The following is a 26,387-nucleotide window of genomic DNA, read 5'->3' as shown; positions in this document are numbered from 1 at the left end:
GTAAATGGATGGAACTGAAGACTATCATACTAAGTGAAATTAGCCAGTCCCCAAAACCCAAAGGGGGAGGGGGCAGGGAAGAATACAAGTCCATTAAATCAGACAGATGGGAATGAAGGGAAGGGAGGGAAGGGACAGAAGGAAGCGAAGGGAGGTTGCGTGTTCGTATATGGAAGACCGTAGAATGATTCAAACATAACTTTCCTACATTTGTTTATGAATACATGACAGTGTAACTCCACAACAGGTACAAAACAAGAATGGAATCCTAATTAGAATCAGTTATACTCCATTTATGTATGTATTATCATTATTACTCCATTTATGTATATATAATATATAATGCCAGAATACATTCTACTGTCATCTATATCTAAAAAAAAATTAAGTGTACAATGTGTGGCATTAAGTACATTCATTTTTGTGCAACCATCACTTTACCCACCACCGTAACTTCTTCATCTTCCCAAACTGAAATTCTACCCATGAAATAATCACTCCACATCCTCCTCTTCCCCTCCCCATGATAAACACTATTCTATTTTCTGTCTCTATGAATTTACCTTTCCTAGGTAGCTTGTTTAAATGGAATTGTATAATATTTGTCCTTTTGCATCTGGTTTATTTCACATAACGTGTTTTCAAGGTTCATAGATATTGTGGCATAGATCAGAATTTTGCTCCTTTTTGCTGAATAATATTCCATTGTATAGATACACCACATTAAAATTTTTTATTTCATATTTTTATTTTTTATTAAAATCATTTTTATGGGTGCCTTAACATTTGCACAGCAAACCGGGCTTCATTGTGGATATTCCATATATTGTTTTCTATTCATCTATTGATGGACACTTGGGTTGTTTCCACCTCTTGACTATGATGAATAATGCTACTCTGAACATTAATGTACAGGTATCCATTTGTGTCCTGAATTCAGTTTTTTGGGGGGTTTATATCTAGGAATGGAGTGGAGGGATCATATGACAATTCTTTTTAACTTTTGAGGAACTGCCAAACTTTTCCACACTGGCTGCACCACTTTTACATTCCCACCAGTGGTTCCAATTTTTCCAAATCCTTGCCAAAATTTACTTTTTGTTGTTTTGAGAACAGACATCCTAGTGAAGTAGCATCTTAGTGAAGTAGCATCTTATTGTCATTTAGTTTGCACTTTACTAATGACAACCATGTTGAGCACCTTTTCATGTGCTTATTGGTCATTTGTATAACTTTAGAGAAACATCTATTCAAGTCCTTTGTCCATGTTTGAATTGAATTTGCTCTTGTTCTATCTTAGAAGTACTTTATAGATTCTGAATATTAATCCTAGAGTAGATAGATGATTTGCAAATACATTCATTCTGAGAATTGTTTCCAGTTTCTAGATAATGTCCTTTGATGTACAAGTGCTTTTTCATTTTTAGATAACATTGTGCCATTTTAGATTTTAACTAATAATTTTTTGGCATCTGTGGTTCAAAATCTTTCCAATATTTGATTTTCCTATGGTAAACGTGCCAAGAAGTGTGACTAAACATTGTCTATTTTGTGTTAAATGTACTTATCCAATATGGTCTTTATTACCTGTAGGCCACTCACCAGTTAGCAGCTGGGAATCCCTAAACACTGTTGTTAAGCATGTGTGCCATGGTGTTCCCAGGGATAAATTCCTTTTGCAATCAGAACAACTTATTTTTAAGAGGGACATGAGGGCAACTCTGTTAGAATATATTCCGAGTGTCATGCATGTTTTATAGAAACATGACCCCACAGTCCTCACAAAATGTACCATCTGGATTGGTGCTTGGTACAAAGAACAGGTCTCAGTAATTGGAAGGATTAAAAAAGAGAGTGAGTCTAAGAATAGTTTCCATAACTGAAGTCTGAGGAAAGATGTTGAAGAAAGGGCATGATTCATATGTTTTTATTATTATTATTATTTAGTAGTAATTGGACACAATATCTCTATTGTATTTATTTTATTTTTATGTCATGCTGAGGATGGAACCCAGGGCCTTGCACATGCTAGACAAGTGATCTACTGCTGAGCCACAAACCCAGCCCCATGATTCATGTTTAATAACTTAAGGAAAAGTCTATGGAATATTAATGGGGAACAACATTAAGGAATGATAGGTTTCTTTTTTTAAAAAAATTAAGAAATATTTGTTCTCAGTGTTATATGTTTTCTTTGGAAATGAGAGGGGTTGTTGTTGCATGATTTTTTATGTCTTTTAATTTCAATAACAAATCCATTTCTGGGATGAGGATGCATTTCAGTGGTCGAGTATTTGCCTAGCATCTGTGAGGTCTTGGGTTCATTCCCTCTTCCTGCCATGAAAAGCTATTCATTTCTTATAATCAATGTGGTTTGAGTTCAAGGTCTAATCAATCACACCTCTAAAACTTTCATCTATTTATTTTTTGCAGTGCTAGAGATCAAATGAGGGTCCCATAGATGCTAGATAGTCAAGTATTCTACCTCTGAGTCACATCTTCAGTACCCTTGAAAGATATGGGCCGAGGTAATTTCTTTCTGTATATCCAGGACCTAGCAAATTGTTTATCATAGTTGATTTCCCATATCTAATAAATAGTTGGTTAAAGCTCACCATCAAAGAAGTCTCCCCTAGCTTCTTAACTCCACATCTTCCAAGACTTTACCTTTTCTTTGTCTTCATGGGAGCCATTGTTAGAAAAACACCGAAGCAGATGTTACTGCCTTGGGTTCCAACAAGAATAGTTCAAGCTCACAGTCTCCCCTATGTAATGACAAAATGATTATTTCAGCCACCCAAAGCATTCTAGACAATAAGTCATGGCCTACTTGAGTATGCAGAGCTCACAGTCTTCAAGGGTAGCTCCCAAGAGAGAGATTAACACAAGCACTACCATCATTCCCCTCTTGAGAAGTGTGTACAACATTGTTCCTCAAAAAATATACACCAGCAACATTCATGTCAACAATTTGAGGCCAAGACTGGCCAAGTCAAGTCAGGCCCATCTGTCAGTTGGGTCAGTACCATGATCCCTGGGATCTCCTTATATTGATAATATCAGATAATGTCAAAGTACTCAGAGCAATATTGTTTGATCCTAGAAGTGTGTTTGGCTTAAAAGGGCTGATAAATCCAGTCGGTACAGCCAAATACCTTTGGCATGTAGACTAGAATGAGCACTAAGCATCATTTCTGCTTGCAGTTAAGAATAAGCAGGGAAAGCAGCCACCTGTGTGTTGGGATTTTGGAGGGTCTTTTTACAGAGCCCAACACTGCTCCATTCTCAAATCTTTTTACAGTAACACACAGAGAGGCTTTTGCAGCCATGCTATTGGGAGCTGTTTGTTCAACGTTCATGTATGAAGAACATAGGATACAGGTAGGCCCGTGTTTGCCCTGGAATTACAAAAACAATTACCAACACACATGAGATAGGACCTCCACACCAGGTTTTAATTGGGCTGATGCTATGTCCTGGTGTGCACAGAAGCCTCAGTGTATGCCAATTATCCTCTAGTCCATCTGACTTATATTGTCCTGAATTTCTCCTGGATCTCAATCTCTTTTTTACTTTTTTTTAAAAAATTGAACCCTGGCCTTGTGTATGCTAGACAAGCATTCTTCCACTGAGCCACATCCCCAGTCCTGGATTTCTCATTTTAAAAAAGTATCATTATTAAAACTTTTTATTAAAATGAGATGGGAGGTCTGGGGTTGTGGCTCAGTGGTAGAGCAGTTTCCCATGGAAAGCATAAAAAATTTAGAAAAGAATTTTGTGTGTGTAGTTTCCATTCTTAAATATTGATGGCATATGGCTTAAAATCTATTTCTAACAAAAATACCCACTGTCCTTTTTTTTTTTTTAAAGGGTTCACATATGTGATTTATATAGCTCTTTCTTGCAGCCTGTGGGAATCTCTCTTTTACAATTTATTCTGGAGCATAATTGGTTTTCTGGATTAATTAGGCTTTTTGTTCTCAACATTCTAAGTAGTGATAAATGTGAAGAGGTACAGACACCTTCCTTTTTCTGTGATGTCATTTTTTTTACTGAAGGAGGTGCATTTTCTTGTGAAATTACCTGGCCAGTCTTGCATGTGACTTTGAACATCTTGCTCCTTGGCTGCCAGGTGCCCTTTCCTGAGGTGCACCTCCCTTGAGGATCAGAAAATAGTGTGCTGATTCCAGACTGCCCTTTCAGAGAAGGGCTGAAATTTTTACAGTTGTGCTGGGCTGTATGGGGAAACTAAAGAAAAGAGAGTGAGAGAGAGAGGAAGAGTGTGTGCCAGATGCCTTTTGTGTAGGAGAATCCCAGCTGAGGAGACAGCTAGGCTACAGCAATGGTTCTCTGAGCATTGTTTAGCAGATTAGGATGGCCAGATACTGTGAAGAGTGGGGATTCTGCTCAGCCTCAAGGTGTCCTGTCCTTATCATGCTTGTGTTTCATTTGTTTCTCCTTTATTAGCTTTAAAATTCTTTATTATTTTAAAAATTAATGTTATTGTGCCTACTATAGTATACCCAAGTGGTGTTATGAAATTAATAGGAAATAAATAAACATATCAATGGTTATTACAGTGAAGCAAATTAACATCCATCATCTCACAGTTACCCATTCTCCCCATCCCAACCCCCCATGGCAGGAGCAACTATAATCTACTAGTTTAGCAAAAATTCTGAATGTAGCACACCATGTTTAACTGTGGCCCTCACATTGTTTACTAAATCTTTAGACCTGTTCATCCTTCATATCTGCTACTTATGTTCTTCTCTCACCCACCCACGCCACTTTCCTGGTAATCACTGTTATTTCTGTATACCTTTGACTTTTTCTTTTTATATTCCATATATAAGCAATATTTTTATTTCTTTGTCCTCTGCTTCATCTATGTTGTAGCAAATGGTAGGATTGCTTCCTGTGTTTAATGGCTGAGTAATATTACATTGTATAAAAGTACCACAGTTTTTTTTTTATTATTTTGTTGACAAGATACCTAAGTTGTTCTCACATCCTGAGTACTGCAAATAATGTTGCAACAGACATGGGCATGAAGATATCTTTACAGGTAGTAATTTAATTTCTTGGTATATACTCAAAATAAGAGATCCTGGGTCATATGGTAATTATTTTGATTTTTTTAGGAACCCCATACTCTTTTCCATAATGTTTGCACCAGTCTATATTCCTACTAACAGTCTGAGAAGGTTCCCTTTTCTCCATGGCCTTACAAACACTTGATATCTCTTTCCTTTGCTAACAGATATCCAGACAGGTGTGAGATGGTAACACAGTAGCCTGTTAGCCATTTGTAGGTCATCTTTGGAGAAATGTCTATTCATGTCCTTTAACACTTTTTTTGATACCTGGGATTGAACCCAGGGGTGCTTAACTACCAACCATATCCCTAGTTCTTTTTATGTTTTATTTTGAGACAAGGTATCACTAAATGGCTGAGGCTGACTTTGAACTTGGGACCCTCCAGCCTCAGCCTCATGAGACACTGGGATTGCAGGTGTACACCACTGTGCCCAGCTCCTTTACCCATTTTTAATTGGGATATATGTTTTCTTACTGCTGAGTTGTATGAGTTCTTTTAAATTTTGGGTATTAACTCTTTATCAGATATTTGGTTTGTAAATGTTTTTTTTCCTAATCTATATGTTGCCTTTTCATTTTGCTGGTTGTTCCCTTTGCAGCACAGAAGATTTTTAGTTTGATGTAGTCCCATTAATTAATTTTTGCTTTTGCAACCTAAATTTTTGGTGTGATATCAAAAAATTCATTTCCAAGGCCAATGTCAAGTAGATTTTCCCCTATTTCCTTCTATAAATTTTATGATTTCAGGTAGTACATTAGGTCTTCAGCCTTTTCAAGTTGATTTTTATGTATGGTATTAGTGCTCAGTTTTGTTCTTTTAAATGTAGAAATCCAGGTTTTTCAGCACTATTTTTAATAGCTTTATTTTGTTTATTTAGTTTTATGTGGTGCTGGTAATCGAACATGGTGCCCCACGCATGCTAGGCAAATGCTCTACCACTAGCCCACTCTTCAATAAATAGATCTATTTATTGAAGGCATTATTCTCTTCCTCTCATTGTGTTCTCTTGATGTCTTTTCAAAAATTAATTAGTTGACAATGCATGTTTGGATTTATTTCTGGGCTCTCTATTCTGTTCTGCAGTCTGTGTGTCTGTTCTTCTGCTAGTACCATAGCATTTTGATTACAATAGCTTTTTTTAATAGAATTTTAAACCAGGAAGTGAAATACCTCCAACTTTGTTTTTCTTTCTCAGAATTGTTTTGACTATCCAAAGTCTTTTGTGATTTTTTCCCTTTTTTCTTCACTTCTACTTCAGTGAAGAATTCCATCGGAATATTGATAGAGATCAAATTGAATCTGTATATTGATTTAAGATGAGCATTTTAGCTGTATTCTTTGGATCCATGAATGTAATTCTATGCTATGTCTTTCCATTTAGTTGTCTTCTCTTCAGTTTCTTTTATTGGTGTTTTATAGTTTTGAGTATAGAGTATTTTTACCTCCTTGGTTAACTTTATTGTTTTTTTTTTAATTTCATTTTGGGGGAGGTCATTATTTGGGTACATAAATGCCACAGAGTTTGTATGTTGATTTTATATTCTGCAGCTTTATGGAATCCATTTAGTAGATCCAATATTTTTTTGTTTTGTTTTGTTTTTGGTGTAGTCTTTCTTGTTTTCCACATATGAAATTATGTTATCTGCAAATAGAAAGACTATTTTTCCTTTAAGATTTGGATCCCTTTTCTTTTTTTCTTTTATTTCTTTTATTTTTTTCCTGTCTGATTGCCTTTGCTAGTACTACCAGAACTGTGTTTAATAGAAGTGGTAAAAGTAGTCATCCTTCCCTTGTACAACACCTTAGAGGAAAAGCTTTCAGTTTTTCCTCATGGATTATGATATTAGTAGTGTTTTATTCATAAATGGCCTTTATTGTATTGAGAAACTTTCTTTCTAACCTAAACTGTTGATAGTTTTTATTTAAATTAAAAGATGTAGCACTTTGTCAAATGTTTTTTCTGTGTCAATTGAGATACTAATGTGTGCTCTATCTATTAATATAAAGTATCACAGTGATTAATTTGCATATATTAAACCCACCTTGCATTTTAGAGATAAGTCCCTGTTGATCATAGTATACAATTTGTGTTATATTATCAAATCTGATTTGCTAATACTTTTTTTTTTAAAGAAAGAGTGAGAGAGAGGGAGAGAGAGAGAATTTTTTAATATTTATTTTTTAGTATTTGGCAGACACAACATCTTTGTCTGTATGTGGTGCTGAGGATGGAACCCGGGCCGCACGCATGCCAGGCAAGCTCGCTACTGCTTGAGCCACATCCCCAGCCCCTGAGTTGCTAATACTTTATTGAAGATTTTTGCATCAATGTTCATCAGGTATATTGGCCTATAGCTTTTCCTTCTTATGATTTCTTTGTCTGTTTTAGGTATCAAGATGATTGAGGTAATTACCTCAATCACTTTTGTTATTCATCTCTTCAGACTTTCTATTTCTTCCTGATCTAACATTGGTACATTTTCTTTCCTTTAGGTCATCAATTTTGTTGGCTTATGTATCTGTGAATTTTCCAAAATTTCTACTGTTTCTGTTTTATAGTTTCATGCCATTTTGGTCAGAAGATACTTGATATGATTTCAGATTTCTTAAATTTGTTAAGGCTTGTTTGTGGCCTGCCATACGATCTATCCTGAAGATGTCCCAGGTACATTAGAGAATAATGTACATTCTGCTATTGTTGGATGTTCTAAGGTCCACTTTGTTTAAAGTGCAATTCTGTTTCCAGTATCTCCTTATTAATTTTCTTCCACTGTTGGAAGTGGAGTATTGCTATTTTTATATTGCTATTTCTTCTTTCATGTCCTTTTCATACTTTCTTTATATATTCAGGTGCTCTGATGTTGGTTAAGTGTAAATTTACAATTGATATGTCCTTTTGAAGAATTACGCCCTTTATCAATAAATAATTACCTTCATCATCTCTGTGACAGTTTTTGACTTGAAGTCTAATTTATTTGACATAAATATAGTTACCTCTGCACTGTTTGGGTTGCTATTTGCATGGTCTATCTTATTCCATGTCTTCACTTTTAAAAGTCCATGTGTGCCATAAAACTAGAGCAGTATTCTTGTAGACAGCATACTGTTGGATCATGTTTCCTTTGAATCCATTCAGTCACTCTGTCTTTTTATTGCACAATTTTGTTCATTTCATTCAAAGAAATTACTGATAGGAAATGATAACTTCCATTTGTTCATTGTTTTCTGGTTATTTAATTCTTTCCCGTTTTTCTGGGATGCCAGGAGTCAAATCTAGCATCTTGTACATACTAGCCAAGTACTCTAACACAGAGCAACTCCCAGCTCTGTTTCTTCCTCTTTATCGTGTATCTGCTATTGTTTTTTGCTTTTGGGTCACCATGAGGTTTATATAAAATATCTTATAGTTATAATAAACTATTAAAAAAGATCTAAAAATTCTAGATTTTTTTCTCTCAGTTATATTTTTGATATTGTAATTTACACATTCTTATACTGTATATATATATATATATACATTTATAATATATATATACATTTAAAATATATATATATATATATTAATATCTTCATTTTATTTATTTATTTTTATGTGGTGCTGAGAATTGAACCCAGTGCCTCACATGTGCGAGGCAAATGCTCTGCTACTGAGCCACAACCCAACCCCCTTATACTGTATATTTAACAACATATTATAGCTATAGTGTTTTTAAACTGTTTTGAACTATATCATTCATACTAGAGATATGAATGGACTTACAGACTACCATTATAATGTTAGATTATTCTGAATTTGATTATATATTTACCTTACCAGTAAATTTTATACTTTCATATGCTTTTACGTTAGTAATTAGCTTTTCTTATTGAAGAACTCCTATAACCATTTCTTGTAAGGTAGATCTAACAGTAGACCCCACTCAGCTTTTGCGTGTCTAAGAAGGTACTTCTTCATTTCTGAAGGTCAGTTTTGATGGGTATAATATTCTAGGCTCTCAGGATTTTTTTCAGCACTTTAAATAGGGCCTTCACATTCTCTCCTATCCTGCAATGTTTCTCCCAACAAATCCATTGAAAACCTATATCCACTGATATAAGAGATCCTTTAGGCGTGACTTGTTCATTTTTGTACAAGTAAAATATCAAAAATTTTGATATTTTTGCTGATTCTTAAATTCTCTCCTAGACTTTGCCTTTTGATGGCTTGAATATAATGTGTCTTGCCGAGGACTTCTTTGGGTTGAATCTTTGAGTTAATGAATCTGAATATCCATTTTCTCTCCCAGGACTTAGGAATTTTTCAGCAATTGTGAATCATTTTCCTGTTTCCACTAAGTTGTCTCTCTGTGCTCTCTTATATCTTGCAGAATTTCCTTAAAGTCATTATCTTGATTTCGTTTTAAAGCAATTCATAAATTTCCTTTTCTTTAGGGTCAATTACTGGAGAATCATTGGGTTCCTTTGATAGTATCATGTTTTCCTGCTTTTTCATGTTTCTTGTGTCCCTGCACTGATGTCTGTAAATGTGATAGAATGGTCATCTCTTTTAAACTTTACAGAGTGACTTATGTAGGGAAAGACTTTCACCTGCAGATAGGTCTTAGGGTGTTGGCTGGGAAAGGTACATGACTATGGTTCTGAGTGGACATAGTGGTATAGCTTCCATGTAGGTTCTTAGCTGTGGTCAATGTCAGTGATATCTGTTGATGTTTCAATGGTATAGGCTATAGGAGATTGTGTCAGTGAATACTGTTAAAAGAATGCTGAGTAACAAAAGTTTGGGGGTGTCTTCTTGTTCTCACTTTCCTTACAATGATGAGTTTTGGCATTGAGTCTGACATGGCCCACAAGTAGTCGCAGTGGCATTGGGCCCCAAGGCACAAGTTCTTAGAGCAGCTGTAGACCCATGGTTCTGGGCTCAGGGTCTCACAAACCTACAAGGACACCTGAGACTTGGGTCCTAGGTTCACTTTTCAAGACACTTTGGGAAGCAGATTGCCTGCACAGCTGATTCTGAAGCACATTACAGCAACTTGGATCAAGGAAACTGTGTTTTACTTATGATTCTGATCTTGGTGTCAGGGTCCAACACTGGCCTGCCTTCAGGGAAGATGGTGTGCTCTGGGGGTTTAGACACTAGGAAACAAGGTTCAGTTATGATTTGGGAACCAGAGCCAATAGAGACATTAGAAACTCTGATTCTAGGAGATAAGGTCCCCAGTAAGATGACACAGGACCCTTGGAATTATGGGACATGGCAGATTTCCAGTGACAGAAAGATCCAGAAATAGTAAAGCATAGCTGTGGCTGGACTCTAGGGGACAAGGATTAATGTAGTGAAGACTCCCTCCCAGTAAGTGAAGACTACTCCCCAGCAAGGTTCCACAGCTCAGACTTCAGGGTTCTAGACCAGTTCCAGGGAAGAAGAGTGCTACAGCTATTTGGCCTGGATACAGCTCTCTGTCCTGGAGGACAGATCGCACAGCTCACCCAATACTCTGCTTCAAGGGGGAATGGGATCCCATGCCAGCAACTTGGCTCAGCCACTGCACTTTGTTCCCTAGGGCAGGGAGTGCCATGCCATTTCAGCTCAGGTTTCAGGCAGAGCATTACTTCCCTGGGAGGTCAAAGCAGGGATTCCCTGAGGGGCAGGGCACTGGTTCACCTTTGGTTCTGGGGGCCATTACTGTTGTGGGTAGTCAGTGTATCATTCCCTTGGAAGGCAGGGCTCCAAGTGAGCTCAGATCCTGAGCAGCAGGGCACAACATTGACTAGGCAGCATGGGTAGAGTGGATCCATGCTTTTGGTCCCCCAAGATAGACTGTAGCAGCATTTGGGCTCCAAGATGGTAAGTTATCAGATGGGGGTGGTATATGAGTACTCTCAAGGGATAGAGAAGTGCAGTGGGTACTCGCCCCCAGACCAGGACAATGTTCTCATTCCACAGTGTGCAGTTCATTAGCTGCACTGGTCACAGGGGATGGGGAGCAGTGTTGGCTTCTTCATCTGGGGATAATGCAGCTGTGTGGACTCCAGGTAGCTCTCTGAGTAAGGCTTAGTGTCCGTGAAGACTGCAGGAGTCCCCAGTGGCAGGGACTTAAGTGGTCATGGTGGTAAGGTGGGCAGTTCCTCTTGCCTACCTTTTCCCTCCAAGGAGAATTCCTTCTTGATTCCAGATTGATCCTGACTGAGGGTGAGGTGCCAGAGGTGAGGTATTTCCTTCCTCTAAGAGGCCATCCTAGTTTTCTGCACTCTACAGGGTTTCTGCTACTCATTTGATATAGTCCAGCATTCTTCAGTTATTTCCATCAAAATGTAGTTCTTCGTTTGTAGATTTGGCTGTCCTTTGGGTGGGGGGGGGGCACAAGCAGAAGGAGCTTCCAGTCACTCATCTTGCTGATGCCATTTAACTTTAGCTTTTATCAGAGGATATCATGATGAGATTTCACACAACCATTTCTCTCCCTGTACTCCTTAGTACAGCACAGTCTCTCTTACCTGAGTTGGTGCTTAACAAATGCTTCTAGAAGGAGGAGTTACATACAGTAATGAGCTAATTAATTGAGTGAACATGAGCACGCTGACATCCCCGTTGGAAGGACAGACTGCTTCTGCAGGCAGTAGTAAGTGATTTGAGCCACCATCAATGACTGCGGCCTAGTGCTCCAGTGATTTCAAAAGCCAAGAATTTGTTTCTCTTTGCCTGTTTCCATGGAATTGGCTTTTGCTCTTGCTTCATGAAACATCTGAACTAAAAGAGGGACAGCACAACTATTGAATATATTATTGAATACTAAAGAAAGTAAGACACACCTTCATTCTCTTGGTGACTCTGTATCTGGAATGACATCACAGTTGCCATTACTCTAGAGCAGGGGTCAGCAAACCTGTTCTATAAAGAACAAGATAGTAAATATCTTTTACTTTGTAGGCTCTGTTACAACCAATTTACTCTTGTAATACCAAAGCAGCCTCAGACAATATGTAAACATCCAGGTTCATTGTGTTCCAATAAAACTTAATTTATAAAAATAAGCAGTGGTCAGTTTGGCTCCTGTGGCCCTAGTTTGTTGGTCCTTGTTATAGAGTGCCTCGTGATCTCTCATTTTCTTTTAAAATTATTATTAATTAAAATATGCTTATTTTGTGGAGATATGTCAGAGGGAGGGAACATGCCTAGCAAGTGTGAGGCCCTAGGTTTGATCCCCAGCACGAAAAAAAAAAATAAAATAAAACAAAATGTGTTCATTATCCTGTTCTTTTTCATTGCTTTTATGGTAGCCAATGAAAGGGTTGACTTATATTGAATAGCAAGATTTTTAAAAATTACTTTTAAAGGCATATGTGGTCAGGTTGGGCAGGAGGTGAAATGTATGTCCATAAAACATGGCTACTTAACAGAATGCCATGTTCTTCCCCAGACCCCAGTCAGCTCAGCTTCATAACCAGTCCCTTCTCACTCTTATCCTCCATAGCAAGGGCCCCTCTCATATGACCCTGAGACTCTGCCTCCCTCTAGCCAGCATGACACTCAGGCAAGACTAGCCAGCAGCTCACCCCTTCTCTTCTGTCACTTAAGCCTTGATACAAAGCTGTGAACTGAGTTCATGCTGACCATACAAACTCTCTTGAACCTCTTTAGTTCCCTCCCCACAATACTGAGTTCAGCTTACAGTTGGCAGCCTTTGGTACCCTGCCCCTTCCTTCACCTGCCCTTCTCACTTACTTGCTAATCTTTGCTCCAAGTTAAAGGGTTATCATGAGGTTGAAAAAGCCAAGGTTTTCTGTCTACCATATTTTACTCCCCTACGGACATGTCTTTGAGTCTAGATTGGCCCAAGCAAAATAGTCTGGTTGGCAGTTTTACTGGCTTTCTTTCAACAAGGAGAGTGAAAATGCTGGTTGCCAAGCAACGCATATGCCATGACTTCTTCCAACAATGTAAGGTTCAAAAAAATAGCAAGAAACCTTTATCTATATCATCATATCATGAGCGGGGATCCTGTGGGACAGGCAGGGCAAGCAGGTTGATACAACAACATAATATCTTTTCATTCCAACTTTGGTGTCTTTCCCTGGAGACTCACCTGAAGAGACAGAGGAGCAGGCCTTCAGCTCGGTGCAACTGATGGACAGACTTATCATGAGGAACGCCGTAGTTTAGTTAGTAACTACCATTTGTAGATTCCGTAGTTGCAAATTTTCCTACTGATAAAATTTCTTTCTAATTTTTCAGTTAGCTTGTTCACTGCTGTGACTAAAAGGGCCAACCAGAACAATTGTAGAGGAAAGATTTATTTGAGGGTTCACAGTTTCAGAGGTCTCAGTCCATAGAAGCCCAGCACCATCCCTCGGAGCTCCAGGTGAGGCTAAACATCATGGCATAAAAGTGTGGCAGAGGAAAGCAGCTCACATGATGATCAGAAAAAGGGAGAGGGGTCTCCACTTACCAGATACAAATATATCCCCCAAAGCCACATCCCCAATTCCCACCTCCTCCAGCCACACCCTACCACTTCAGTTACCACTCAGTTAATCCCTTTCAGGGGATTAATTCAGTTATTTGGTTAAGATCATTATAACCCAATCATTTCTCCTCTGAACCTTCTTACATTGTCTCACGCATGAACTTTTGGGGGACACCTCATATCCAAACCATAACAGTAATCCCTAAACAATACTCAACGCACTTCAGAATCATTTCAGGACTTGCAGAGTGGTGGAAACTTTGAGTTTCCAACCCATATATTCCCCATTGAAATGGCACAGGGTGCTACTCTGCCTTCTTATGTCAGCTCTTCTATTTATAAATAAGTGTGCTTTCAAGTTGATGTACTGCTACGTGTTTTTTGTTTTGTTTTGCATTTTTGTGTTTTTGTTGGTGATTTCACTGTTTTAAATGATCCTGTGCATGGTGCTAACGTGTTCTCTAATGTAACAAAGGGTACAAAGGCTGTGATGTGCCTTGTGGAGAAAACACACATGTTAAATAAGCTTCACTCAGGCCCGAGTTACAGTACTGACGACTGCAAGTTTAATATTAATGAATCAATACAACAGTACATTCAGAAATAGGAAGAGGAAATTCCCTGATCTATATGTAAGAGCACTCCAGAAAATACTATTAATATCTGTAGTACATAATGAAGCTATCAAAATGATTTTATTTTTATTTTTTTAGAGAGTGAGAGAGAGAGAAAGAGAGAGAGAATTTTTTAATATTTATATTTTTTAGTTTTTGGCAGACACAACATCTTTTTTTATGTGGTGCTGAGGATTGAACCCAGGCCGCACGCATGCCAGGTGAGCGCGCTACCGCTTGAGCCACATCCCCAGCCCCCAAAATGATTTTAAAAAGTAACTGAATTTGTAGATTCATGAGATGATGAACTGTTAAAGAAAAAAAAAATCTGTAGCCCAGTGTATTGTTGTGAGGCCAAAAGCCAAAGAAATTTATGGTCATATTACTCTGGTTCAGGAAATTATTGAACCCTTCTTGGTTAGTGTTTATTATAAAGCAATACTGCATATGTTTTAGTGCTTATTAGGAATAGGTATTAAATAAGTTATCTTTCAAGATAAATACAAATAAAACAAGGTTATGTAATGACCAGTTGATGAAACTTTTGTGACGGGATCCTCACCAGTGGCTCACTAAACCATGCATTTCCCCAAAAAGTCATGGACAATTATTAACTAATTCAGGACTCACAGGTATTTTATAGAACCTATATGATCATAACTATCCTAAATGGAACCCATCTTCTGCATCCCATATTGAAGACAAGGCCAAGGTGTACTGTCTTTGCTGAGATAAGACTCAACCTCTCCACTGAATGGCTATGTCCACGACACGTCCTTTCTGGACATGAAGGGAGTTAAATGTATGCAGCTTGTCCCTGGTGCCCCCCCCCACACACCTCCCTTATTACTCCTTTCACCAATTCTGTCACTGGTTATTTTGTGAAAGGGAAGCCCTGGTATATTTATAAACTGTCCTGGTACTGAGCCGTTGTGAGCTCAGCATCCCTGAACAGACACCTTAATTGGTCTCAGATGGGAATGAAAAACTATCACACCACAGTCTCTCCTACCAGAAGCTGTATTCAGGTCACATGTGAATTGGCCTCTTGTCTGCTGAGAGTGGCCTGCATCTCCCAGAGTCTGCTGAATTGGACAGTCCCTCCCCAGGGGGTTCAGACATGCAGATGAACTCCTCTCATCTGGAATTACAAACACATCGCAGAGATATGAACATAGGGCATGGGAAACACAGAGGCAGACTCAGCCTTCAGGGGAGGGGATGCTCCAGAGATGAAATGACACTTGGCAAATGCTGCTGATGAAGTAAGAAGAGGCCTTTTAAAAGCAAGACAGAAAAAAAAATGGTAGAACAAGTATAGAAATGGAAAAAAAAAAAACTTGAGACATTCCTTTAGGACAACACTTAAAATGTCCAGAAACACAATTGGTAAACCCATGGGCCTCATTATCACCACTCTGGACACTCTGGCCCCATACAGCAACTGAAAAGTTCCCAGAGGAGGCCTTTCTAGAAATTTCTTTCAATTGCTAAGCAAGTGAGTATTTGGGCTTGTTTCTGTGTTTCTCCACTTATCAGGAATACAAATACATTTTCCTTCTGTGCTACTAGATGCAAATATGAGAATTAAGAGACAGTGAGGATAAAGTGGTTCCAACTCCTTGTAAGACATTTTGCATGTATTATAAACACATAGATCTTCAATACAAATTCTCAGCAGGGAACTGCTTTTTGTTACAGGGATTGCCTGTGTGCACAGACTTGCAGAGAAAGGCAGGGTATGCAGATAGCACGCTGAGTCACTGGTCAAAAAGTCATTTTCTGTGATCCCTTCTTCCCATTTCTATTCCCAGGCCTCATTATGTGCAATGTCATATGCACACAGACACACAGGAACACCCCATCACATCCAGGAGAGAAGTGCCCAGGGAGGTGTTTGCATGAATTTCATCTTTGGAGTAAGAAGCACTTGCTCAGCTGCCAACCACAAATAGCCCCATGCTCCCATGCTGGAAAATGATGCTAATTGGTGTGCCATTTTTAAAAAAGGAAGAAAAAAATACCAACCACAACAAAATAACCATGTACAGACCTAAAGTCCTACCCTGAGAGTCAATGTGAAGCATGGCCCACTAATACAGCCTTAATTACTTTGTTTGGCAGAGAGAGCAAGCTCACCATGCTGCTTTGGGAGTCTCTGAGGAACATGAACTGTCACACCACCATGATCACTCACATCTCTGCCGCAGCTGGGAACTATGCAGAAACCCTGTCTACCATCCAGATTGCATCAAGGGTCTTGAGGATGAAGAAGAAGAAGATGAAGGTAAGTAGTTCACAGTGGGTGCAGTGGGTAATGGAGCTTTGGAGCCTTGTCCCAGTACTGAGACAGAGAGAGCCAAATCAATATTGCTGATCACCAAACACAGGGGTGCATGTGAAAGCATCACTGCTGTGGTCTCCACTTGGGGGCAGGGAAACCTTCCCACTGACAGGAGAGAATCAGGTCTTCTGCTGGCCCTGGGCATCCAGCCTTACCTCTGACAGGTAGTGCTTGGTGTGCTTTAGATAAATTTTGAGATGAAAAATGTTAGAGAGATGGAAATTATTCAGTTTTTCTCTTGCCTGACTGGTCCTATGTAGATGAAGACTGTGTCCTTCAATGAGTCAACTCTCTAAAGAGGGCTATTAACTTCTTGATCATGTGGCCCTATTGCCCACCCCCATGTTCAGGAGTGATTTTCTGGCTGCTGGAATTGTCATGTTAATTCAATGTTTTCTGCTTGTTACTGAGTGTGCTAGATGCCACTGGGCTCCTTTCCTCTGGCAGAAGCAAATCCCAGACAGTGGCAGCTTGGCAAGAATGCCTGAGAGGACCATGGTGGTTGTGGCCAATCAGATCCTGGAGCGGGGGCAGCGATTAACATGTGTGAGGGCTTTTCTTTCCTTCTTCTTTATGTATTTTTTAATTGGGGGATGGAGTATAAAACAGGGTTTCCCAACCAATGTTCTGTTGGTTGTATTCAGGAATAGCCCTTAAGAGGTCAGAAGGGGACTGCATCTCCTCTGCTGAGCAGCCTCTAATTCCTCAGTGTGCCATATAGGGATTATCTTAAGCACATACAGCTATGATATGGAACATTGGGCACTCTGATCTGGCCCAGTGGAGTCATGGTTCTGCTTTTCAATGTGGGAGATCAATCAAAGGGACCTTCAGTAGCTCCTGTTAAGTCGGTGGCTTCTACCATTTACCACATAATGTCAGGCTCCCTGGGAGGGCTGTCTCAGAGGCACCACATATTAACTGTTCTCTCACTCATAGTACATGTCGAGCTCCTCTGGTGGAGAAAGCTCCTGTGAGGAAGGCAGAATGCGCAGGCTCACCCAACAGAGACCCTTCCATATCAGAGCCACGGTGGATCCCGACTTCCCCATTGCGCACCTGTCCAGTGATTCTGACTACTCCTCCAGCATCCAGCATCGAGCAATCTTGTGACACTGTCATCTACATCGGGCCTAGTGGCTCAGCCCCCTCTTACAAGGAGCTCACTGACAATGAGGGGCCCCCAAACTTTGTTCCCATTGTACCTGCCCTGCAGAAGACCAAAGGTGACAGCCAGCCCACAGAGGCAGGAGAGGCTGCAGCCAGCAAATCAAAAAGGGACTGCTTGAAGTGTAACACATTTGCTGCACTGCAAGAGAGACTAGACTGCATTGATGGCAGCAAGGAGCCCAGTAAGTTTTCTTTCAAAGAGCTGCCTGTACAGTTTGGGGCAGAGCAGGCGAGCAAATGCCCCTCATTAAGCCAAGTGTCTGGGGCAAACTTACTTTCTGAGTTCGATAAGGAAGACAATGGGTCAGATGGCCAGGTGACTGATTGGGAAGGCCCAGACAACCTGGCCTGTAAGATGCAAAGGAATCACTCCCCTGTTCCTGCCACAGTATGCAGCAGCCGCCCCACCCCAGCCTCATCCCGAAGCATCCCAGGCAGCAGTGGCCAGATGGTGCAGAGCCCCGGCCTCCAGAGCAGCTGGGAGAGCCTGAACTCCTGTGGCTTCATGGAGGGCAAGCCCAGGCCCATGGGCTCCCCAAAGCTGGGCATTGCCAGCCTATCCAAGACTTCTGAGTACAAGCCCCCCAGCTCTCCTTCCCAGAAATGCAAAGTCTATACACAGAAGGGGGTCCTGCCAACCTCTGCTCCACTGCCACCATTGAGCAAGGATTCTGGTATGGTCTCTAGCAAGTCCTTGCTGCAGCCTGAGGTACGTACCCCTCCGGTTGGAATGAGCTCCCAGTTTTTGAAGAAATCTATGTCTGCTGGGAGTGAGGGGTTCCCAGAAACCCCTGTTGAGAAGGAGCATCAGGCAGCATATCCTCCAGACTCCATGAAGGAGATTCTGAGCACCACAGTGGTGACCATGCAGCAGCCATTGGAGCTGAACATGGAGGATGAGCTGGTGTTCACGCTGGTGGAAGAGCTGAACATCAGTGGGGTCCTGGACAGTGGCCATCCCACCAGCATCATCAGCTTCAATAGCAACTGCTCTGTGCAGACCTTAGCCTCAGGCTCCCAGCCCGTCAGCATCATCATCAGCATCAGGGAGGATCTGGAGGGCTACTCGAGCATGGCTCCCGTCTCTGAAGTGAGCATCGCACAGTTCTTGCCCCTTCCGAAGCTAAGCCTGGATGGGAAGGCTCAGGAGAGAGGCAGCAGGTGTTCCTCCATCAGCTCCTGGCTAAGCGACATGAGCGCTGGCAGTGATGGCAAGCAATCATGTCAGTTTCATATCCCAGACATGTTTTGGCCATGGCAGAACCTCCAGCCTCAGAGTTTGTTAGCAGCATCCAGAACAGTGCTGTGGTGTGCAGAGAGAAGCCCAAGGAAGGCCCTGACAACCTGCTCATCTTGTCTGAGTGGGAAGACTCTTTCAACAAAGCCACCCCCATCAAAAGCTGCAAAATATCCACACTGGGCAAGGCCATGGTCACCATCTCCAATACAGCCACCCTGAGCAATTGCGAAGGGTAGTAAAGAAACCAGTGCAAAGAGAGAGATGAAATTTGAGGACCCCTGGCTGAAACGAGAAGAGGAAGTGAAAAAAGAGAATGCTTTTCAAAGTGAAGAAGGGATTAGATATGAGACTGCCACAGGCCCCACTAAGCCTGAGACCAGACCAGAGCAAGAACAGGATAGGAAGCCCAGCTCGGGCGACAGGCTCAGCAGCAGCAGTGGACAGGTATCTGCCTCCCCAGTGACTGACAACTTCAAGAGGGTTGTGGATGGCTGTGAGATGGCTCTGCCTGGTTTGGTGGCCCAGAGGCCAATGCATTCCAGCAAAAGCCTGAAATCCAGCATCCTTCCTAGAGCATTTCAGAAAGACAGCAGACAGGAGGGGCTAGATAACCTCTTCTACCACTGCAGTGCCGACACCAATGGCCTGGGGACAGTATCAGGCACCCAGGCCTCTAAGGCAACCCTGGATCACAAGGTAGCTTCCCCGAAGCATTGTGTCCTTGCCAGGCCTAAAGGGAATCCTCCTCTGCCCCCTGTCCACAAGTCCAGCTTGGACCAGAAGAACCGGGCCAGCCCCCAGAACAGTGCCAGCAGCAGCAGCAGCACCAGCAGCCCCTTGAACCAGTCAGCCACCTTCTTGGACAGCTTCCCTGATGAGCCCAGCAGCAAGATGAAGGATGCCAGTAGCAGCAGCAAGTTCTTCAGTGGAGCAGGTAGCCAGCAGAACCAACTCTCTTGGCAGAATAACAGTCAGCCACTACGAATGCTTGTTGCTGGAGAGGGTGGAGAGCCTGTCCTCCATGAGCTCACGACTGGACACTGGCAAAGACAGCACCATGCCACTTTCTGGCAGGAGCCTGGACCAGCAGCACAGGGGCCTCACCACCCAGCTGCAGCACCACCCAGTCAGCAGGGGCTTCGCCCAAGGCCAGCCAGTCCAAGATTTTAGCCATAAGCAAGCTCCTCCTGGCCAGCCCCAAAGCCCGCAGCCTGTCAACCTCCACCTTCAAAACCCTCAGCTTCTCCACCAAGTCGCTGCCTCAGACAGTGGGCCAAAGCTCCAACGTGCCCCCCAGCAGGAAGCACATGTCCTGGTTCACCCAGTCACTCAGCAGGAACCGAAACTCTGGATTGGCTTCCACACTGCCTCTGAGAGCAATCAATGGGCGCATCTCCGATCTGCTGCAAGGGAATGGGGGCACCCAGGGCTTGCAGGTGTGGGCTGGACCTGAGGCAGAGGAGCACAGTGGGGCTCCCATGGAGGAAAAGCCTACAGCAGCGCACCTGCTGTCCTCGCCCTACAGCAAGATCTCCCCACCTCGGAAGCCACACTGGTGCAGCAGGGGGCATGGCAGTGACAACAGCAGCGGGTTGAGCGGGGAACTCCCGCTGGCCATGGGGAAGACTGCCCTCTTCTACCACAGTGGTGACAGTAAGAGGCTACAAGAGCATGATGAGGGACAGCGAGGCCACCGGCAGTGCGTCCTTGGCCCAGGACTCCATGAGTGAGAACAGCAGCTTTGTGGGCGGCAGGTGCCGGAGCCTGAAACCCCCAAAGAAATGGTCCAATTCAGGCAGGCCCTTGAGGACAGGGTCCCAGGGAGGTAAAGGGCAGGTGTGTGTGAGGTCCACTGCTCCCCTGTCCTCTGATGAGGGGACCTCCAGGTCCTGGGTATTGAGGTCTCATCTCTTCTTTCTGATATCCTGTCACTTGTAGTTCTTGGCTAGGGATAGAACCACAAAAGGCTTCACTGTAAAAACTTGTTGTTGTGTGCATCATTAGACCTTGAGGCTGCCACCATCCCTCACTTTCAGCAGGGGGGTGCTGGATGCAGAGAAGCATCCATGAATCAATGGTTCTTCCTCCATGGTATCTCCTCATCTGGTCCCTGAGCCATGTCTTTATTTGCTCAAGCACTGTACTACTTTTGAAAGGTCTCTGAGGGATCAGGTCAGGTTCCCTGACCTCAGGACTACAGAAACCTGTATGTGGGACTGAAGGTCTCCAAGACCTCGGCAGCCTCTCTCAGGGATGGAGTATACTTTGATTCACTGAAGGTGCAGTGGTAGAGGCCTTCCTCCACTTCCACCCCAAAGACAGTCATGGACAGTCAGGAGTGGGCTCCAGCAGCAGGGGTTGCACTTCTCCTTCTGTTCACACACACAGTGCCACAAGGTATAGAACCACTCATACACTACCACCACTGTCGTGGGAGGGAGTCTTTGCCATCTCTAGGAATCTGTTGTCCAAAGGCACATACTCCAGAACTCAGGAAAACCACTGACATGTTTGTTGGAGTTTAGTGTGACATGTAACAGTAAGTTCTGATGGGCAAGGAGAAGAGAACTGGGTAGGTGAGGTGAAAGGATTGGAAGGAGAGAAGGAAGCAGGGAGACAGAAGCAAAAGGTACCAGGAATAATGAGATACTTGAGAATTTTGCCTGGAATAATTTCTATTCTTCAATGACTTCTAAAAAAATTGCCCCATTCATTCTTTAGCCTCATCATTCAAAAAAAAAAAAAAAGAGTAATGCCAAGCCCCAAAGACAATGCAATTCTGTGCCTTGGTTGAAATGCAGGTGGCAGGGGGCCTGTCCTCCTGCCACCCCTCCCCCTTTGTGGAATTCTAGTATCTCCAGAAGCCACTGCTTTGCAGAATATGGGTTTCAACAGCCTATTTGTGATTAAAAGATGGGGTCATGTTCAGAAAGGGGGTCCTTTTTCTACTGCACCAGCTGCATCTGTAGCTCCTGTACCAGACTTTTTCTATCAATAATGACATTGCTTTTCCATATTCCACCACCAGTGAGTTCCAGCTCTGGAATGCTCCAATCCAGATGTAAGGACACATCATAACCCTTTGCCTTCCTCAAATCAAAGAAATGGCCTTAAGGGATCATGCATTCATGCAGTTTTACATCCCCAGATGTCCCACCGACCCACTCCACCCCATTGCAACTCACAGAACATGGTGGTAAGGATCTTACATTCTAAGAATATTTGGAAAACTTCATGGCTATCAGCACCTTAAAGTCATTATTTCCCAGTGGTGTGTGTTTCAGCATCTGATGCACTTGGTCTGTGCTCTGCTTCACCCCCCTCAGTCTCAGCAGCAGACATTGGAGCAGAACCCCATATAAGAGAAATTGGAAGTGACAAGCTACTCAGTAAAACAAAATAGCTGCTGTGTCCTATCATCAGGGCCAAGGGCATAACAATGTGTTGGTATTAGTTACTAAACATAACAAAGTATATCTACACCACTATCATTTTTAATATTTATTTTTCAATTGTAGTTGGACATGATTCCATTATTTTACTTATTTATTTTTATGTGGTGCTGAGGATCTAACCCAGGGCCTCGCACGTGCTAGGCAAGCACTCTACTGCTGAGCCACAACCCCAGCCACGCCACTATCTTTGTGGGGAAGAAATAGCTGCTTGCCTCCCCAGTACTTGACTGACAAACCCCGTTATTTCAACCTACCCAGTGTTGATCTTCAAATCCAGACAATTATGTGACATTTTCTATGTGGTCATCTGTGTTTTAGTGTTAAAGAATGCTTTCATTACTTCTCTCTAATTAAGCACCTTGAATTAATTGTTCTTTCACTGCTTTTTATTCTCTTTCAAGACATTAATTTATTGGTTTGCCTGTTGTAGTGGAACAAAGAGGAGGAAAAAAATGTGAAAGAAACAAATGTGCACAATAGCTCCTTGGAGAGTGGCCAAAGGTTCTGCACATGACCTTGCTCAGGACTGAGTCCTTTCACAGGCGCTGTCCTTTGAGGGTCTCTTTTTAGGTAAGGCCTTTGGAGGAAATAATATGAAATTAAAATGTAATGGTAGGTGCTAGAGATAGGATTTCATATGGAGTGCCCAGAGCATCAGACCTTTGTGATCTGCTGCCACAGATTCGGGGCACCATGATGGATTTGGTGGTGAAGTGGAGCTCATTTCAGGTTAGGTGACTTTGACTCACTTATTTATGATTATTATTAAGAGAAATGTTGGCCGTCAGGTGTTATAAGCATCCATCAAAAACCATTTCTTTAGGAGAAACCATAAAACCCCTCAAAGGAAATTCCTAAGTAGATGGCTAATGTTTACAATTACTAGGCAGTTGTCTTTTATTTGAGATGGCTTTTGAGTTGGGAAAATTTTAATGCTTTGGTTATTTGCTTTACAAAAAGGAACTAGAATTTTATCATTGGGTAAATAACGGTGAGCACTCAGATTTCCTTGTGATGCATATAACAATAGAAACCATCAAATATCACCACAGTTCATTATTCCAGCCTCATTCCTAGAGACCCATATTATTAGTAAAGAGTGAACATAATCAGGCTTATTCTTATGGTCTTTGTGTGGAATGGTGCAGTGAGAAGATTAAGCCAGAAAGTAGAAGACATGGGATCTTGAGTTGTGTGATCGCTCAGAAATAATTAGCCACTCTGGGCTTCAGTTTTCTCATGTACAAGTTAAGTAAGGGATTTGGTAGATAATAGCCATGGTATGCCTGCTGCCCACATCATAAGAGACTATGTCAATTAATACAAAAAATATTGATGACAATATGACATCCTTTTCATAAGGCAACCCATTGTCAGTAAGCTTTATTTTTGGTTGTTATATCTGATAGTTTTCCATTACTGTAACAAAATACCCAAGGCAATCAACTTAAAAAGAGCAAAGGTATATTTTTTATTGTGGTTTCAGAGATTTCGGTCCCTGATCAGACAGGCCTGTTGCTTTTGGCAACACAGCATAGTGGGGAGTGTGTGGTGAAGCAAAGTCACTTACCTCATGGTGGCCAAGAAGCAAAAAAAAAAAAAAAGACTGAATTCTCATTATCCCCTTCAAGGGCATATCCCAGTGACCCAAGACCTCCTACTTGGCCCTGCCTCCTGAAGGTTCCACCACCTCCCAGTCATGCCACGGGCTGGGGACCAAGCCCATAACATATGGGCTTTGGGGTTATACCCAAAATTACACCACAGCACTTGTTAAGCATTCATCAGTCATGTACTCCTAGAGCTTAGTGATATAGAAGGCTCCAGTGAGGGAGGAGTGTCAGCAACATAATTTACAAGGTGACTATAAGGAGTCTGTAATTTAATTAGAGAGAAAGTAATAAAAGCATGAAATTGAGAATGGTGGGGTCAGGGACTGAGGGCTGCCCTGTGTGATTGGGGAGTACAGACATAAGCATATTCGATATTTTAGGTAAAGGCAGGACCTGTGAGTCAGAGCAATGGTAGAAGGCTACAGGGAAATACCAGGCCGGGGCCTGGTCTTGAAGGATCCTGATATTTTCACAGGCAGAAGGGGTGGAATTCACTGGAGACTGAGGGAGTAGAGCCCAAGCTCCAAACTGCAAGACCACAATCAAGAGGGGCCTAATCTTATTGAGAGACTACAAAATGCAATCCCAGATTAAGTTACTTATTGACCATCCAGAAACTGAATAAAAGTGCCCACTATCTTATACTATATATCAGTCTCTAAGACTAGAATAAAAATATATATTATTATTATTTTAGAGAGAGAGATAATTGTTTTAAAGATAGAGAGAGAGAGAGAGAGAGAGAGAGAGAGAGAGAGAAAGAAAGAGAGAGAATTCTTTTTAATATTTATTTTTCAGTGTTTCAGTGGACACAACATCTTTATTCTATTTTTATGTGGTGCTGAGGATTTAACCCAGAGCCTCGCGCATGCCAGGCGAGTGTGCTACCACTTAAGCCACATCCCCAGCCCCAAGAATATATATTATTGTAGTTGGCAGTGGGGAGTCATTACAGGTTCTTGACCAAGGAAGCCATGAGAGAAACTTGTAAGTTACTTTAATGAGTGGATGGATTTTCATTCATCCTCACACAGTTCCTAGCTGGCCCCTCTGTGGTCAGTGACATGAAATTGTATATAGTCTAGGGCTATGAATTAGAGTAATGCCAGCCAGCCCAAGAGGGGATCCCACGTCTGTCCCAAACAGAAGGCATGTAAGTTGCTGAGGGTCTATCAGTCTATCCGTGGGTGGCGTGTGATAGATGCCAACATAGCAACAGTCAAGTCCCCTATCCTAACACTACCACCTCCCTCTCGAGTCTCACCTCAGTCATCATGTGAACTCTCCCCAGAGCATCTTTATCTTCTTCCCATGGTCCTTCATCCCACCCTGCCCCCTTGGCTTCTTTCTCTTTAACTGGAGAGGTAAGGCCAAGAATTAGATGATCATCTTGGCCTGAATGAAGCTGATACCTACTGCAGGGAGCCCAGGCCTGCTGGGCTCCAGCATCCAGAAAGCTCCAGGGTGAGGGGGGTCTGCCCACAGAGAAGCAACCCCAGGAAAGCCTGCTGGTTCTGAGACACATGGAGGCTTTGACCTGATCGGGCATGAGCTTCTACACTTCCTATTTTGCTCCTGCCTCAGCCTGCCTGAAACTCAGCACTGAGCAGGTGCAGGTTAACATTGGATACCACTGATTCATGCATCAGTTGGTTGGTTGGCAGCATATCCCTAAAATTCAACTCATATTTCTTTTCTATGTATTTTTCTTATCTTGTCCTGTTGGTGATAAGTGCTTGAAATGTTGAGTCTAGTCTCCTATTTCCTTTGTCAAAAAAGCACCAATCACATGTCTTCCCTTCTCTTGGTGTTGGATAAACATTACTGACTGATGGGCCCATCTTGTGAGTTCTGATTTGCCACCTGTAGTGAATTGAGCTCCAGGGATACCAGATTCAGTTCACAGAGCACTACACAAATATCTGTGACTAATCACCCCTCGCCAGCACCGGAGAGCACCGCGGTTTGCTCTGCTTCTCATTTGGTTCTCATGTGCATGTCCTGGTTTTGTTTTAATGGATTCCAGAAACACAGTGGCCGTGGGCTTAATGAAGACTGGAGGAAGGAGAGCCACTTCCTGGCAGATTTAAGATTTCAAAACTGATTCTAAGAGGCTGAAGCTAGAGAGAGAGGAGAGAACCTTTTTGAATATGTTATGGGGTAGGGAGGATTAATTGACTTCCTAAGGCACCAAGGAAGCTCTTTAAGAGTAAGACCCTAGATAGGGGCAGAGGGCATGATGTGGTCCCAGGTACATGGCTAAGAGTCACAGAGAGTGTGTGAGGAAGCTCAGGCTCTGCTTAGAGGGGACCTGGGAGGCCCAGGGGCACCTGCCTCCTTCTCATCTATCTTTCTCATTTGACTCATCAGTTCTAGTATTCC

At 42.1% G+C, this 26,387-nt stretch overlaps 1 protein-coding gene across 1 annotated transcript in view; it reads left to right on the top strand.

Moving 5' to 3' along the window:
* The window catches only part of LOC113177419 (kinesin-like protein KIF26B), a 67,814-nt gene that overhangs the window by 27,625 nt on the left and 13,802 nt on the right, over positions 1-26,387 (top strand). The window contains 9 exon segments of the mRNA XM_077801190.1: positions 16,308-16,470; positions 17,467-17,616; positions 17,618-18,921; positions 18,923-18,955; positions 18,957-19,169; positions 19,171-19,863; positions 19,865-20,024; positions 20,026-20,595; positions 20,597-20,732. Coding sequence (XP_077657316.1) covers positions 16,308-16,470; positions 17,467-17,616; positions 17,618-18,921; positions 18,923-18,955; positions 18,957-19,169; positions 19,171-19,863; positions 19,865-20,024; positions 20,026-20,595; positions 20,597-20,732 — 3,422 coding nt within the window.

Source organism: Urocitellus parryii, chromosome 7 (genome assembly GCF_045843805.1).
Source record: "Urocitellus parryii isolate mUroPar1 chromosome 7, mUroPar1.hap1, whole genome shotgun sequence".
In the NCBI taxonomy this organism is placed as follows: domain Eukaryota; kingdom Metazoa; phylum Chordata; class Mammalia; order Rodentia; family Sciuridae; genus Urocitellus; species Urocitellus parryii.
The sequence above is the reverse complement of the archived record's forward strand: the minus strand, read 5'-3'. Positions and strand labels throughout refer to the sequence as shown.